Source organism: Egretta garzetta, unplaced genomic scaffold (genome assembly GCF_000687185.1).
Source record: "Egretta garzetta isolate BGI_Z169 unplaced genomic scaffold, ASM68718v1 scaffold172, whole genome shotgun sequence".
NCBI lineage: Eukaryota > Metazoa > Chordata > Aves > Pelecaniformes > Ardeidae > Egretta > Egretta garzetta.
The window spans coordinates 1663061-1679491 of NW_009258951.1; the positions used below are offsets into that span (position 1 = coordinate 1663061).

A 16431-nucleotide genomic window follows, 5' to 3' on the forward strand; every position below is an offset into this window, starting at 1 on the left:
TCTTTCCCTGAAAACTGAGTTTCATGTAATACTTGAAATTTGAGCTGACGATAGCAATTCATCTTTTGTGCCTCTACCTCACTGATGAGTCACTGGTGTTATTTCTGTTAGCTTTCTGCAGCTTCCTTGGAAAGCTCCTTTGTTGCTTCTTCGTCTCTGGTGCACAGCTCTTCATTTTCCTACTGTAATGTACTTAGTCTCCTTACATGTACTGAACAGATACAGAACAACCATGCTAAGTCGCGTAAGTTTTTCTTTCAAAACTGACTCTAAATACCAGCTAATTTTGCCATCTGTAGAAGAACATTGGCTTTAGCAGCATGGTATCAAAACAAATTTTGAGCTGACTTTCCAGAAATTCTCTCCTGCCACGTAGTTTCAGGACAGTAAAAGGAAAGCTCTGCTGCTGTTTAAGCTTTTGTGTTGAAAGGACATCTCTTCTGAGTAATGCAAAATCTGCCTGCTTCCTTCATTTGCACGCTTCTTGATAACACAGAGTAAGCTCATGACCTGAATGTGGGCTTGCTGTAGCTACACATTATCGAAATCTGCCCTGTTATTTCCACCTTTTCCCCAAAACAACTCTTTGACAATTTGTATATTGTATCGATTCTTTTGAACAAGCTTAGAGCGTGAACTGTGACTCTGATTTGTCCCCAGTTGATCTCAGTCTTGTGTATGTAATCTGGACAGTGCTTTAGGAAGTAATAGGGGAATTGCTATGAAAAAAAAAATCTAAATTTGTGCTAAACAGTGTTATATCAGATTACTGTGTGAGATGTGTATGTTAAAAGATGAACCAAGTGTGTAAGAGATTCTTCTTTTGGCTATTAACTCTAACCCTAGCACATGTTGGTCTTACACACTTAAATATGACATCTCCAGTGTCAAACCTCACTGTGATGTGCAGCAGTGAAGTTTCAGTGCAGCAGGTAGTCCAGAAATGACTTGATAGAAGCTTACTAGGAGAGGATTAAGGTGACACTGTGAGGAATGTGAGTAGAGAATTGAGTTGTGAGGATGACTGACGAGGTAATGCTTGTGGGATGGATGGGGCTCAGGTTATGTGGAATTTGGAAGAAATTGAAAGAGGTTGGAAGGAGATAGGGGAAGCTGCCCTGAGGGGCACTGGGAACAAGATACACACCTCAACCCTTCTTTCTTTTACCTTAAGGTGACAGGGGCCTCATTTCTCTTACAGACATCACTGCCTTGCTGTATGCCTTTTGCCATTTGTATTTTGGTATATGAGAGAGTGAACCATCTCCTTCTGATAGGATCTTCTTGTGGTTTAACCCCAGCCAGCAACTAAACACCACACAGCTGCTTGCTCCCACCCCCCACCCCTGGTGGGATGAGGGAGAGAATTCGAAGAGTGAAAGTGAGAAAACCTGTGGGTTGAGATAAGAACAGTTTAATAATGGAAATAAAGTAAAATAGTAGTAGTAGTAATAATACTATTAATAAAAATAATAATATACAAAACGAGTGATGCATGATGCAGTTGGTCGCTACCTGCTGACCAACGCCCAGCCTGTCCCAGAGCAGCAATTGCTGCCCCACCCCAGCTAACTCCCCCCAATTTATACACTGAGCATGATGTCATATGGTATGGAATACCCCTCTGGCCACTTGGGGTCAGCTGTCCTGGCTGTGCCCCCTCCCAGCTTCTTGTGCACCTGGCAGAGCAGGGGAAGCTGAAAAGTTTTTGACTTAGTGTAAGCCCTGCTTAGCAACAACTAAACCATCAGTGTGTTATCAGCGATCTTCTAGTACTAAATCCAAAACACAGCGCTATGCCAGCTACTAGGAAGAAAATTAATTCTATCCTAGCTGAAAGAAGCACAGATCTACGTATCCTTTTTTCCCTAGCTCCTCTGCTGTATGGTAAAACCTAGGATCTTAGCTAGCTCTGAAGATGGTGGAAATGTAAACTGCTGAGCACTGGGAAATAAAGCAGCAGCTGTGAAGGCAGTACAGGTTGGGAACAGGCAGACTTAGTGGGCTAGGACTGCTACTATGAATACTCAGCCAAAATATGCAGAGTGACATAGTTCTTTGGGGCCACCCCCAGGATATTGCAGGCTGTATCTGGGGTGTCCATCCTTTGGGCAAGGTGGGACGTACAATGATTTTTCCCAAGGCACTATTGGTGCCTTTCCTTACCACAGAGTGTGTAACCAGGATACAGGCACCCTAGCACCACATGTTGAGCAGATGACTGCCCTTATGATAGGATGTACAAATACACATTGGATCATTTGACCCCATAACTATCCAGTCCCTCAACCAAACATGTGTTAGTCAAGTGATAGAAAAGCTTGCAGTTTAGTCTGGCACATGTGCTTCTAAGCAGTGTGACAGAGAGGACTTAATAGGGGGAGAGGTGGGCTGGGCCAGGCTCTTTTTTTTTTTTTTTTTTTTCATACACCATAGTTTGGGCATCTAAAGAACGCTTCATGGTCAGGAGAGTGTGCAGGCCTAGCAAGCAGCTGCTTGTGAAGAGACTGTGAAGTACTGGACAGTGTTAAGACAGTAAGGTTCAGTCATCTAAATAAAGTCCTAATGGCATAATAGGAGAAGTACCATCTGGAAATAGTGAGTAGCAGCATTAGATGTGTCTAAGTTGCAAGAGGTGTATGAAAGAAGAGTTCACAAACTTTTACAGATAGAGTGGCTTCGTGCACATGGCCAGAATTTTTCCAGTCTTGACAGAGCTGAGCAGATACTCAACCCAGCTCATGTCAAAGCAAGGGATCCAAACAGTGACAGGGACCTTTTCACTGCTTAAGTCCCTCTTGGGGCTTGATCAGGTAAGTATTCACAAGACATATAATGAAATATGGCTCCTTACAAAATGAAATGTAGCTACCTCTTTATTTTAAAAAATGTACTTTGCACTACTCACCTTTTAATATAGCCTAGTAATTGGCAGTCTTAGACAGGAATTGGGGGATCTGGGTTCAGTTCCCTCCATTGTCTTCTAGGATTAAGATGTCCACTTCCATGTCCTTCCAGATGCTGTTCTCTTAGGAGCTTCCTGTGTCACATATCTAAAGCCTTGCCTTAAAACTAGGTTTGGGGAAAGGGAAGGCTTGGCCCTTTACCATTGTTACCTTCTGATGGTCCTGAAAGGCTAATTCAGAATATCATTGCTCCAATGGTCAAGTTTTCTTTTCACTTTCAACCTAATGATTCCTGGTCAGATAACAGCTCTTTTTTTCTTCTCCCCCCACCCCCAGCTTCTCTCTCTTCTCTGCACATGGTATTACTCCTCTGTGGTGTTGATAGGGAAAGCTGAATCCCCTTTCAGACTTGAGATTGTTAGATTAAAATTATCCAGCTTTTTTTTTTCTTGTGTGATAGTTTCTCTGTTATGTCATCAGAATATTCTTTGTTTCTGTTTGAATTAATCTTTTGAGGATACAGGTGGCCACGTTACAGACCCCTGAACAGTACTTACTGCTTCTGGAAAGACTACTCTCGATGCTTTCTACTGTTGCGTTTTTCTTTTTCCCAGTTGTATTGCATTAGGAACACTGTGTCTCCCAGGGAATTGAAAAGAACCATTTGGATTGATGAAAGGACCATGTTGTAAAGCCCTTGATAAAAATGAAACAGGCATAAATTGCCTTCTAACAAGTGTTTATATCTTGGTCATATAATGTATCACAACAGTATACATAATGTCAATAATGTATATCTTATTTGTGAGGTCTGAATTACAAAATAATGTAAACTTCCTCCTATGACTAGACTATCATTCCTGATTATTATTCTGCTTTTTTACCCAGTTGTCTTTGTTGCTATTTTTCTGCCTAATTTTTTTCCATAATTTATTAAAACCTGGATAATAAAGTGAATCCTGTATTTTAAATCCTTTTATCTTACTTCTAATAAGGATGATAGAATATTACAGAGGTAGCACTTCACACAGTTTAAAACGTTATTATTAACCTGAAAGGGAAGTGAATGAGCTATAGTCCTAATAAGGAGAGAAATGTTGCAGTCAACTATATAGCTTCAAAGAACCTGCCCCTTGTGTGGACAAGGAAGAGTAATAGTTTCTTCAATCCATGAAACTAACCGAGAGAACCTGTATGCATGTGTTTCAAAAGTTCTGTTGCAAACTTTTGAAGTTAAACTGATTCTCAATTACATGCTGTAGGAGATGAATATGATGTGTGTGCCATTTGTCTGGATGAATATGAGGATGGAGACAAGCTCAGAATCCTTCCATGTTCTCATGGTAAGCAGCTGTATTTTAGGTTTGGTATTTGTATTTGATATTTGCTCTCACCATAGTGAATATTTATTGCTTGATTATAAAATTTATTTTTGCTAACATGCAGGAGTGTATATACAAATTGGGAAAAGAGCAAACTTTTTTTTTCCTCTTTTTAAAAGCAAAAAGGCTAGTATTCCCACTTCGCATTTTTCTTCAGGTGTACACATAAAAGAAAATCTGGGCTTGATGCTGTCCCCTAAATGTCTGTATTTAATACAGAAACACATTCCAGAGTCACTTTTTCCAAGACAATTAAACCACAAAATATAATTCCACTAGACAGAGATATGGATGAAGGGATACAATCTGTCCCATGGCCTGAAGGCATATAGACCTCTGTCTTGACTGCATTTGGAAGTCAGTGCTGTCAGTGCAAAAATTAGTGGAATGCTTTTATTGTGACAAGTTGTGCACTGCCTGAACAGAGTCTCGAGTACAGGTATATCTAGTATTCACTTATGTATCTATCCACAATACAATACTGCTCTTAAATGCATGCAAGTACAAGAAGCTTATATCTAGAAATCTGGAAGAGGCCTGGGCCCAAAAGCATCTCTAAACTTAAATTTTTTTTTTTTTAATAAAAGCTGTGTAAAATCTACCAAGAAAGATAGGATTCATCCTTCTTAGCTGGAGACCCTCTCTCTACCTCCCAGTCCATTACTCTATTACAGCTGGTTTGACTGGGTGCAGTTTTACCCAGCCCTTCTCCTTAAATTACTGCACTGACCAGGCACTGCAACAGTAATACCACATCACTGAGAGATTTAAAAAAAAAAAAAAAAGAGCAAAAAAAAAAAAAGCAACTGATGTTACAGCCTTATATCTACAGCGAATGCAGCAGATGACAGGCTGAGCTTTGTAGATCCTCAGTCATAAAAAACAGTTTTAAAACAGGCTGACAAACAGAAGAGTTCTCAGAAGAGAAAGAACAGATCTGTAGCATCTGTCCCAGCTAGGGACTGCAAAGTTAACTAAACCTCATCACCAATGTCAAAGATTGTTGTGGGTTTTGTTGGTTTTTTTCTTTTTTTAAATTTGTCAGCAAAAACAACCCACCACAAACCAAAGCCTAACAAAACCCCACCACTGTCAGTTCTTGTGGAGAATATGCTACTAACATGCTTGAACAGGTACTAAACACAACATTCTTGCCCTTGTAAATAATTAGCTCTTTGCCAGATAGACGTCTCTGTTAATAAGCAGAGCTAGGTTTTAATACCATAATTAAGACACTTTCAAACACTTCTTTTTTTAAACAAGGCCTGTATAGTTGCATTGCCAATTGTAGACCTAATTTACAATCCGCAAAATCAGGCAGTAATTTCATTTAATAATAAGGTGCTTTGATACATATTGGCGGAAGTTAGAGGCGTTGTGAGGATAACGATGGTGGGCATGTCTGCTGCAAGGTGGGTATAATTCCTCAGGAAGCTTTTAAAGTGTATTTCGTCAAATGTGGCCCATTGCAGGACTGCTTTCAGATTCATTCAGTAGAGGAAATAGGTATTTATTGCGTATATCCATATGGCTGAGATCCTAGTCTATTAGGTGTTTTGTACATGAGGATAGACATGTCAACACACTTGTGACTTAAGTTCTCTGTATGAGTTAAATTCTAAAATTCTCCTGTGTTACTAAACATAAATACAATTTAGCAGGTTTCCTTGTCCTGTTAACTTAGATAATGATGTACTTGTATTTTGTTTTCTAACAGCATATCACTGCAAGTGTGTGGACCCGTGGCTGACAAAAACAAAAAAAACATGTCCTGTGTGTAAGCAGAAAGTGGTCCCTTCTCAGGGGGACTCTGACTCCGAAACAGACAGTAGTCAAGAAGAGAATGAAGTGTCTGAAAATACTCCTTTGCTTAGACCATTAGCCTCAGTTAGTACCCAGTCATTCGGGGCTTTGTCAGAATCTCATTCCCATCAGAACATGACCGAGTCCTCAGAATATGAGGAGGATGACAATGACAATATCGATAGCAGTGATGCAGAAAACGGAATAAACGAAGAAAGCGTAGTGGTTCAACTACAGCCCAATGACGAAAGGGAGTACAGAGTGGCAAATACTGTTTGAGACTACTAATGATGAGTTAGCGTATGAACAAAAGAGTTCTTAAGGCTATACTTTACAAACCTTTACGTAGGGAATATATTTTAATCTGTAATCTGTTTGGTTTCTTCAATAGGAGCAGCAGTTCATGTAGTAGTACTATGGTTAAATCATTACAGATAGTTTTATTTTTGATTCAGGTATTCAGTCACACATTCTGTCTTCTCAAAATGAACAGTTTAACTGGACTTCACAATGCTAATGGATAATGTTAATAGTTTATATCAATAGAAATATCACACAGACTTTAAATGTATCTTGTTGAAATGGGATTTATCTGGAAGTCTTTTTTTTTTTTTCCATTTTGTAGCTACAACTGGGTCATACTGATAGCAATATTTATTACATGTATGGTATGTGTTACCCTTTAAGCCCAACAAAAAAATGTATTTGCATGTTTGTATAGAGTTTTCCTAAAAACCGTCACCGCTACTGAAAGAAAAATGTAGAACAGATCAATATTCTATATGCTGGTGTATCAAAACAGAGCAGAAGAAATTCCACTTTTATCTCAAAGCAGCGATTCCAAATAATCCTTTGGAGTTTGCCACAGTAGCTGAATTTAAGTAGATCCATCGAGCAATTCCTAGGATAAGGAAACTTAGAATATATGTTGAGTTTTGAGCAATTCACAAGGCAAGATCCACCATAAACACATTCATTATTCCTACTTGCTGCTATGATGTAGTCTGGTTTCCAGTGATGATGTGGGAGTTGGGGGGGAGGAGAGGGGTATGTGACCAAAACAGAGGTTTTGTTCCACATAGAAAAATAATTTTAGGTAAGTATTCTATTGATCCTCAACTCATATACCTCTTACTAAAGAGCATTTTATGCTGCATTAGTCTGCTAAACTATGTATATGGAAAAATTGTTCTTTTCAAATACCTAATTTGAAAACAAGTGCTTATAACTGTTTAACAGAACTCAGTACTTACCAGTGTATCATGAAAAAAGTAAAAGCTATATAATACCTCTGTAACTATGTAGAAAGTAAAAACATACATATAATCGAAATGCAGAGATTTTTTTTATATGGCCTTGAATAAGGAAAGCTTGAAAGAATGTTAATAAACATGTTTTCCACTTTAAGTATCAGAAGGAATTTATTGAACTTCAGCATTACTTGCGTTCATTGTGTACTCTCTGACATTTGTTACTAAGGTTAAAGTATTTTTAAAGATGCAGACCATGCAACTGTTGGGATTCCTTAGTAAACATTAACCCACATTGTGCTGCGTATCACAGTACAAAGTGCTGTACTGATGAGTACTGTATGCAGGAGGGACTAAGTTACAGAGAGAAACTTAATTTTTGTTCAGTTCTAGTTTGAGGAGAAGTTTGAATGAGTCTGGGTCTGTACATGTAACTTGTATGGGGAGAGGGAAGGAGGACTGGAGTGCTATTGGTATTTCCTGCCCACCCGCCAACACCTCCAGAGCTGCAGCCTGTGAGCCCGTGTTCGGGAAGTCAGAAAACCAAGTCCTGGACTGAGGCGATGACAGGTGAGGCGTTCCTGTTTGTGATTTCTGACCCAATACACAGCACAGCTACACCCTCCTTGCTTCAGCCTGGCAATGGAAATCAATTCTCTGGGACTGGCTAAGAGCAGAGGAAGTTTATTTTGCAGAATGAGGCGTGGTAAAAGGATAATAATGAAAGAACGATTCATCTTCACACCACTGCTGCCAGCAATCCATGGGGTTAGTGACAAACAACGTATTACTGTATTTTCACCGTGTAAAATTCCACTTCAGCTCACATATGTCTAGTTAAGTCCAAATGTGAAAACTGGTTTCTGAAAACTTACTAAGCTGGAAGATGTTTCTTAAAATAAGTTCCCGCTGTTATGTTATGAGTGTATGTGTTTATTCATAATTGTATTTTGGGCACCCCAAAACCTGAAGGGATCCAAACCCACGAACTGAAGTAAACTTTAATATACGCTGTATGTAACTCCAGTATTTGCTGCAATGACAAAAAGTAAAATGACACGCTTTTTACCAGTTTCTCACCTGTTCTCCATGCTATACAGAACAAATGGGTGCAGCAAAGGATCTTCTGTTTCCATCCCAAATATACTGTATTTTTTTTAAACTGTTCCATTTTCTAAATTTCCTAATGGTATTAATGTAAACTTTATTTCAGTGGGCCTTCCTTGGTGGTAAATGTTGTAGCGGTACTGCCCCTGCCATACCTCCCTTGTGCCACAGATAGAGTTTACTTGTCACTTGCCATTGCCAGCGAGAATGAAAATGAAAGAAGGAATAGCACTTTATTAGAAATACTTCGGAAGGTCAAGTATCTCTTAGCATCTCTAAGTAGAATTCACGTATTTTTTTCCTGGGGCTATGACCTACTACATTACCTAGATGACGTAGCACCATTTCCTCACCATATACTGTGAACAACTGACTCCTGGGGCTTTTTGCTTCTGTGAATTCTCTTGATCTAACTTCAATCTGTAGCTGTCTTTGAGAGTAGGATGCTGGTGCCGTGAGGAGCTTCCTACCTGATGGCCTAGTTAAAAAAAATTTCTTCTAATAAGTAGTTGTAAATAGTGTCTGAAGTTAAAAGTATTTCATGGGACCTCTGAAGTGGGCAATCTGCATAAAACAGCACAGGTACTGTTGGCAGTCATCACAGAATAATAATCGTATGACCAGAATAAATAGGTCCTTACAAAACAAGCTTGCACCAAACCTTTCATTGCATAATGAGAACAAACTACTTGGAAAAGGAGCCAAAAGAGGACAGGAATTAAAGCTTGCCCTCAAAGGGGGAGGTAAACTGGAAGAAAGCGGTGGGTCTGACAAGTGCTTTTCCTGACAGGTCAGTAATCGAGGAAGAGAGAGGAGTTCAATGGCAAAACAAACTACTCTCCTCACCCCACCTCGACGAGGCACAGTCTTGGGAGAGTTCAGGGCCAGTGTTTGAACAAACAGCAATAACGGGTACCTACATGCAAAATAAGGCAATGAATATTAAAAATTGGATAATGTCTGAAAATGCCATGCTGGCAGCAGTTCAGAATATTTAGATGTTTCTACTGCATTCTAACAGAATTCTAAATAACGTGTTCATTATAAAAGCAAGACCCTCTGAAAGGCTAAGTAATAAGGGCTGGTATAATTAAAATCTGACTGAATTATTATGGTGCAGAAAATAAGTATACTGGCAATTAACTTCATAAATGTATTTTGGTGAAAGTAAGATTAGAATGGCCTGGAAGTCAACATTAAAAACCTATAAAGCACATAAATGCAGCCCTCATCATCTTCCACTGTAGGCCGTGCAATCTAAGAGGCACACATAATTGGGGATAGAAGTAAACTTTCAGAAAGTGAATTGTCTTCCTCAGTTTGAAGACAGACTGAACAGCTTGAGAACTACCCTTAAAAAAAAAAAAACCAACCCTTTGAAGCAATTCTGCCTCTTCACTGTGTTTGCACATCTTTCCTACTCCTTTCTCATCTATTTTTTTAAATCAGTAATGTAAGTTCTGTTCTAATACCAGTTCTGTTCTTCCACTCAAGCCTTGAATATGAGCTACAAAAGGGATAAAAAAGTGGGGGTGGAGGAGGAGAGGGTGGGGTGGGTGCTTAGCTTCCTTGTGTTTGGGAACTGCTGACGTAAGAAAAGATGTAATACTTCTAAAGCGTATGAGCAATGGGAGAGCTTTTCTATAAAATGGCAGGCACTGTAAAGCACAGTGAAGGAGTTTTGAGAGCTCTGCTGGAAGCTGAAGAGCCAGCAGGTATTGCAGATTGCTGTATGCAAGTGAAACTTCTAAAAGCCACAGTGTTTTTCATGGACTAGCAAGAGGGTAAAAAAGCGACAACCCATGAGCGCAAAACCCGGGAGAACTGTGCTGCAGGTCAGGCATCTTTGCTGCCGCAATGTCTGAATCCTTTTACCAACTCCTGAGTGGTAAAATGGTGAGAGGGGGTATGGCCCCCCGAGCCCGGTGACCGCCGAGGCTGTTGGAAGTGCTGAATGCTGTAACACAGGCTGGCAGGCAAAACCCTCAACGGTGCTGACCTGCCCCCCGCAAGGGAGGACAGTAGGTGCACGGCACCCCGTAGGACTTCAGTGCAGCAGATGAAATTGGTTACGCGTGTGGAACTGTGTAACGTCTGCAATAAAGTGTTTCCCTGTATCCTTTGTAGTAACTTTTTGTAAGGAAAAAATAATGCAAAGTCCTGACCTAGGTCACAATGTAGCATTCAAACCTTGAGCGTAGGAAAATAACCCTTTATATTTGAATTGTCTATTAATCTGGACATGGGAGTTAAATGTAAAATTTGTTGAGTCTGGGTTATTCAAGAAAGGTATTTTAGGTAGACCCTAGCGAATTCTGTGCATGGATACCATTCTGCTGTGGAAACTCAGTAACATGCATTTGAAAAAGTAATTTGTGTACCACCTAATTCTTACAAGAAAAAGTGTATGGGTAACAGACAACCCCTGCAGACACCTGCTCAGGAGTGGGGAAATGGTCAGAAGGGAACAATGTTAAAATAAGTAAGGACTGGGACAAAAATTACTTGGTGTGCACTGCTAACGGCCATTCCAGCCATACAGTGAATTCCAGCTATGGCCTTCTTGCAGGAGAGCTTTGGGGATAGACACACACTGCCCCACGAGGAAAAAAAAAAACCAAAACACAAACCCTGCAGTCAGAATGCAAGTGCAATTTAATTTTAAATTGGGTTTAGACACACAGCAAAACAGATTCACACACATTTTACGGGGGAAGCGGGAGGTTTGCATCCTCTGTGCTAGTTATGACTCAATGTAAACTTGCTGAGGGCTAGGGGCTTGTTCTAGTCTGCTCTAACTCTAGCACTAGGAGCTGGAAGATGGCAGTCCAGCCACCGAGCAACTCAAGGAGTCAGAGAAACACTTTGTGTGTATAAAGGTTTTAGTTAGACTGGGATCTAGTGACAAGCACAGGAGCAGGTGCAGCGTAAGTGAAGATGTAAGGGAAGATGGGGAGGACAAAGGCAGTTTAATGTTTAGCAGCACGTAAGTGGCATTGTCAGGACTGAGAAAAGCATAGCCTGAGCCCAAACCTCCTATTGGTTTGGGCTCGTGCTTTCCCCATCCCCCAAGCTCCTCCCATTGTTCACTATGGCATCTCACCAGGGCATTTCAAAGGCCCAAAGAAGGCACGTGTTCGCAGGGCCCCTGCTTGCGGAATAGTTGGGTAGCAAAGTACCATATGCCAGGTAGAATTCTTCTGGGTTAAGAGAGACCTTGGATCTCTCCCTTCCCTGCTGGGAGGAGAGCAAGTTCTTACCAAGCGCATAGATCCTGCGGCAAAGGTCTCCTCCAGCTCCTGTTTCAGGGATTACATATTGGGCATTCACATGGCAGGGGAACCCCCTCGCCACCGAGTTGGATAAAAGCAGGGTGAAGTGACAAGAAATCCTCTCCTCTTTTAAAATCTAGCCCAAATAGAGCCTGGCCTTTGACTCAAGTTACATTACCATACGACTGCCATCTCACAAAACTTACAACTGCACTTCTATCTAGTCTTGGTGTAGTCAGCCACGCAATGAAGAAGGGCAAGGAAAAAATTACCAACAGTCTGATTTTGTTTGGTTGGAATAAATTTATTTCATCTGTCTGTAAACAAGGTGTTTTTAATAGTTATGGCATTTTTTGAAATGCATATTAAATCAGATGAGTTAGACTGTATCCCAGATGTAACAAAGTGCAGGGAAAGAAATGGACAAATCAGCAACAAGAATTTGTTTAAATCTGTACATTATCCACAAGGCCCAACAATAGAAGCAAATACTAGAATGTCCCTAAAGTAGTGCCATTCGAAAGAAACCCTCGTAATCAGTTAAAATCCATCTCACAATAGCAACAGTTCATTTTTTTTTTTTAAACAATAGTATGGCACAGAATACATATTAAAAAATTCATCACAAGACAGCCAAGTCAGTTATTCCAACCAATACCATCTCCCATTTATTCTTTTGTATACAGAGTTCTGCAGTTCTCTTTAAATGGACATACAAGTTAGTACCGTGCCTGAACTGAGAGTTTGGTTACAGACATTTCAGATGACTAGTGCACAAGGCAGTTCACTCCAGAATTTCTGCAGCAAGGGTGTGACAGGCCAAATGAAGATTTTAAATTTGAAATGGCATCATTTTGACAGTTTAGCTTTCAAACTACCAACCTTCATCCAAACAGTGGCTTCTAGAGCAGCAAAACTCTTTACCAGTAAGTGATCTGGCAGAAAGACTGGAGTCAGTCAGAGCTCCCAGTATAGCTGAAGGTGGCAGTTTTCCACAATGACATTGCAGTTTCATATTAAAAAACAAGAAGAAAAAAAAAAAACAGAAACAAAAACCACGACCCCCAAGCTGCAAATTAAAATTGGTCCTATGAAAAACTGAAACCAGACACACTCCAGATGGTTATGTTGGGATATCTAATGTCCATAATGGCATCCTTTTACAATTCAACTACAGAACAGGAGCTGGCAAAAAAAAAAAAAAAAAAAAAAAAAAGTGCCTGAGCTATTGCAATGATGGAATGTCTCTGGGGATTCATTCAGGATGGTGGCTTTAAGGTCATGGGAGGAAGCGCATCTGTACCCTTTCATAGTTTTGTGATTGCACTTGTTAAGCAGTACAAGCTTCAGACAGCATGAAGAAAAAATAAAGAGACTTAAGCCTACAGTGAAGTGCAATGACAAAACTAATGTTACATTAATAGCTTTTGAGTGGCAAATTGATTAATCAAACCAGGCACTATAAAAGTGGGTGTAAGCAAACAAGTGTGGATATACAAAACCAAAAAAAAAAAAGAGGGAGAGAAGTAAAGATATGCATGCACTTTTTTCCTCCCAGCCATGCTCTATGAAAGGAAGACTAGTGAGCCGTGTAATTGCTCAAAGTGCTGAAGAGGCATCGATCAAATTAGATTGTACAATCGGCACCTTGTTTAGTATTTAAGTTGTTTTAGTTGTCAATATCACACTAATTGCTAAAACAAAGCAAAGCCTACACTTGGCGTATTCCCCTCCCGAATTTTTCAAGATATCATGCATATCATCTTTGTGGTGCAGTAATGGTGCCAGATACGGGACTTGGTTACATACAGTGGTTAACATATAAATGAACAAAGGGTAACTGGAATTATGACATTAGGAAATGGGTAAATAAAAAACACAAACTACCATCTACAGTCTGGTAGCACTGAACACAACTGGGTGGTGGTGAAGACAGTTGCTAGGTGGATGGGGAGAGGCTGCTTAGACGTCAGACCTCCTCAGGTATAAAGCCAGTTCATATGCTTTCTTGTTGAGTGTCCCTCCATGGACACCTTCCTTTCCCATGACTATAACCAATGCTGGAGTACACAAGGAAACAAAACAGAAATGAACAGAATTAAAGAGAAAAAAAAAAAAAAAAAAAACCAAACCACCTTTCCCCACCAACAAAGGGATACAAAGGAGACACAGGTTCATACCCCATCACCCTGCATTGCTAATAAAGTTTCCAGAATGTAAGGTTTAAAGCTCACCGCCAGGAAAGTTTAATAGCAATCTTCCCCTAATACTTAACAGTCTGCCTAGCAACTAGAACCCAGAGTCTCTCAAGTATTTTGCCATTGAGTATGCCTTCTTATTCAATCCGCCTCCATGGACCCCTTCTTTGCCCATTACAAAGACCAAGACTGAAAGAGAAAAGAAAAAAAGTTTTAAAAAGAGTGTGTTAGACAAGGAAATAACGCAAGTTTTAGGCAGTGCAATAAACACACTCAAATTCAAGATTTAGTATTTGGGTATTAAGCTAATTTTCACAGGAGTTTTGTAAAAATACAGATGTAGACAGGGCTGGGAGAAGGCAATGAGTTGTCCTCAGGGATATTACCTAACTATGTAAGTCATAAGAGCTCACTGCTAAGAAAAATGGCACCAACTATCTCAAAAAAGCATTACAGTGCCTCTCCACCATCAGCACCATCCATCATCACCCAGCAAGGAAACCCTGGCTGCATCTTAAAAAAAACAAGGAGAAGAAAAAAGAAGTGTTGTCGGGACAAAATAGTAGCATATATAGAAGAACTATGACTCTGAAGAGCAGAAGAGGGAATATTCTTATATTCTTATCTGTAGGGGTCACTACTGGCCTAAGAACCAGAGTAACTGCCTTGACAAAAAACCCACAGGGTCAGCCTTGGGCTAAGACTTTTCATGCAACAACACAATTATAAAATGTGCTTTTTGCAAAGGCAAAACGCAAGGAAGGTTTTAATTCTGACCCTCTCTTTAATCCCACGACTTTGGTGAAGTGTCCCATTTGTCTCGTGAACAAGACCATCCCAAGGCTCCTCAACCAATAAACACCACTCGCGAGTTGCCAGCAGATGTCACCAGCAGGTACACAGACACAATAAACGCTGTGCTTCCACAAGCACAGTAATTGTTTCCCAAGCTAGGAATACTGTAATTGGAAATACTGCAGTCAGCCTACCTACAGGTGATTGTGCATCTACACAGCAATTTGCTCACAAAAAGCTTAAGACGGGCAGTTCCTGTTGGCATTTCAGAATTTGCAGCAGAGTCGGAACTCTGTTTCGCTTCAGTGCTGCAAACATTCTTCCTCTATCACTGCCACCCGCCTTTAGCGTACAGACAAATTTTGCTCTAGTTTTGGTTTTATACTTGTAAGCAAAAGCCCAATTTGTTCTACAGCCAGCCAAAAAATGCCAGGCCGGGTATTTTGAACACATAGCCAGTATTTTCAGGCATTTTTTCTATACCCAGACCTAGTGCCTTCCCCATAATATGTCTTGCTAGAAGTTAAATGAGGAGCACAGGAGCAGGTCTAGTAGCATAAAGCAAGTTTCTCGGTGGTACCAAATTGGGCGGGCTTTTTTGCCTGACGACAGACTTCAGAGAGCTCAACAGAAGTGCAAGAAGAGTTAGTGTAGAACTTGTTAAAAGTCAAGTAGGAGTAGCTCATACAAGGAATTCACATTGTTGCAGAATAAACTTTCTGTTGAGAAGTTTACAACGAAAAAGCTAGTTTCACTACCAATCATTAACAGATCCTTACCGTAAGCTTTAGATACGAACTTATCATGCACTGGGCAAGTTTACTTCAAGCTATAACCTGCTCTTTCCTGCTTGTCAGAGATCTGTTTAACCATTTCGTAACCTAGGGCCCAGCTGTGGTCACAGGTAGGAACAGGGACAAGCGTGATTCCTAGGCAGCAATCCAGCTCATCAGCCAGACCGCTGCCATCCACCCCCCTTACATCACTTCCTGAAATTAACCATTAAACACAGGAGTCGCCTTTTCTTAATAGCTGGAATCTATGCTTAGGGTCACACTCTTAATTCAGTGATCTGAAAGTGAAGAAAATCACGCTTACCTCGGCCAGCTCTGCCTACAGCAACATTGTACGTTGGCTCACCACCTTGACTCTTTGTCCTGATGTCCATTGTGCAGTCACCATCAACATACAGGCTATCTCTGATCACAGAGCACTTCTTTGCACCAAGGGTCAGACCATTGGTGAAGAAACCCTCCCGGTCTTTTCCTACAATCATATCTATTTCTACTGGCTGTCAAAGAAAAAAGTCCGGAGTTAGCACAGCAGTATTTCATTGTTTAATCTCTATTTAGAAAGCGTCCTGCCTCATGTTGAGAGGATGAGACGGTAAATTCTGCCTCCCCCCCAACCAGGAAGTCCTCCAGAATACAGGGCTTTGTTAGTCACAGTTTATATTGCACTAGTTTATTGCCGCTGTAAGCAGTGGAGCGGCCACTGCCTTGGAATACTTCACAGCCCAAGTCTGCAGTACTCCTCGGATCCCAGTTCTCATAAAGGGAGTACTGCGCGACTGAGGCTAGTCAAGCACAGGATAGATGCGTCTCGGTGACCGCATGCGCCAGCCTAGACGCTAAGCGTGCAGAGCCGAAAAGCCTGCCAGCACCTGTCCCCGAGCGATCAGCTCGGATGGCACCGACTGCATCTGCCTGCATCCACGG

At 40.7% G+C, this 16431-nt stretch overlaps 2 protein-coding genes across 3 annotated transcripts in view; one reads left to right on the top strand and one right to left on the bottom strand.

Annotated features, from left to right (window-relative positions):
* Positions 1 to 8854, top strand: part of RNF13 (ring finger protein 13) — a 46346-nt gene extending 37492 nt beyond the window's left edge. Inside the window, exons 10-11 of one of the 2 annotated variants that reach the window (XM_035889949.1) lie at positions 4169 to 4249; positions 6006 to 8854. In XM_035889949.1, the coding sequence (XP_035745842.1) occupies positions 4169 to 4249; positions 6006 to 6370 (446 nt within the window). In that variant the 3' untranslated portion in view covers positions 6371 to 8854. The remainder of the gene's footprint in view (positions 1 to 4168; positions 4250 to 6005) is intronic. The other variant, XM_009634403.2, reaches the window with a different exon arrangement.
* A 5041-nt stretch (positions 8855 to 13895) lies between these two features.
* PFN2 (profilin 2) lies at positions 13896 to 16422 on the bottom strand. The gene is made up of 2 exons (XM_009634405.2): positions 15812 to 16422; positions 13896 to 14107 (listed from the first exon to the last, which is right to left on the bottom strand). The coding sequence occupies exons 1-2, from the start codon at positions 15987 to 15989 to the stop codon at positions 14010 to 14012; spliced, it is 276 nt and encodes a 91-aa protein (XP_009632700.2). The 5' UTR covers positions 15990 to 16422; the 3' UTR covers positions 13896 to 14009.
* Positions 16423 to 16431: the final 9 nt, after the last annotated feature.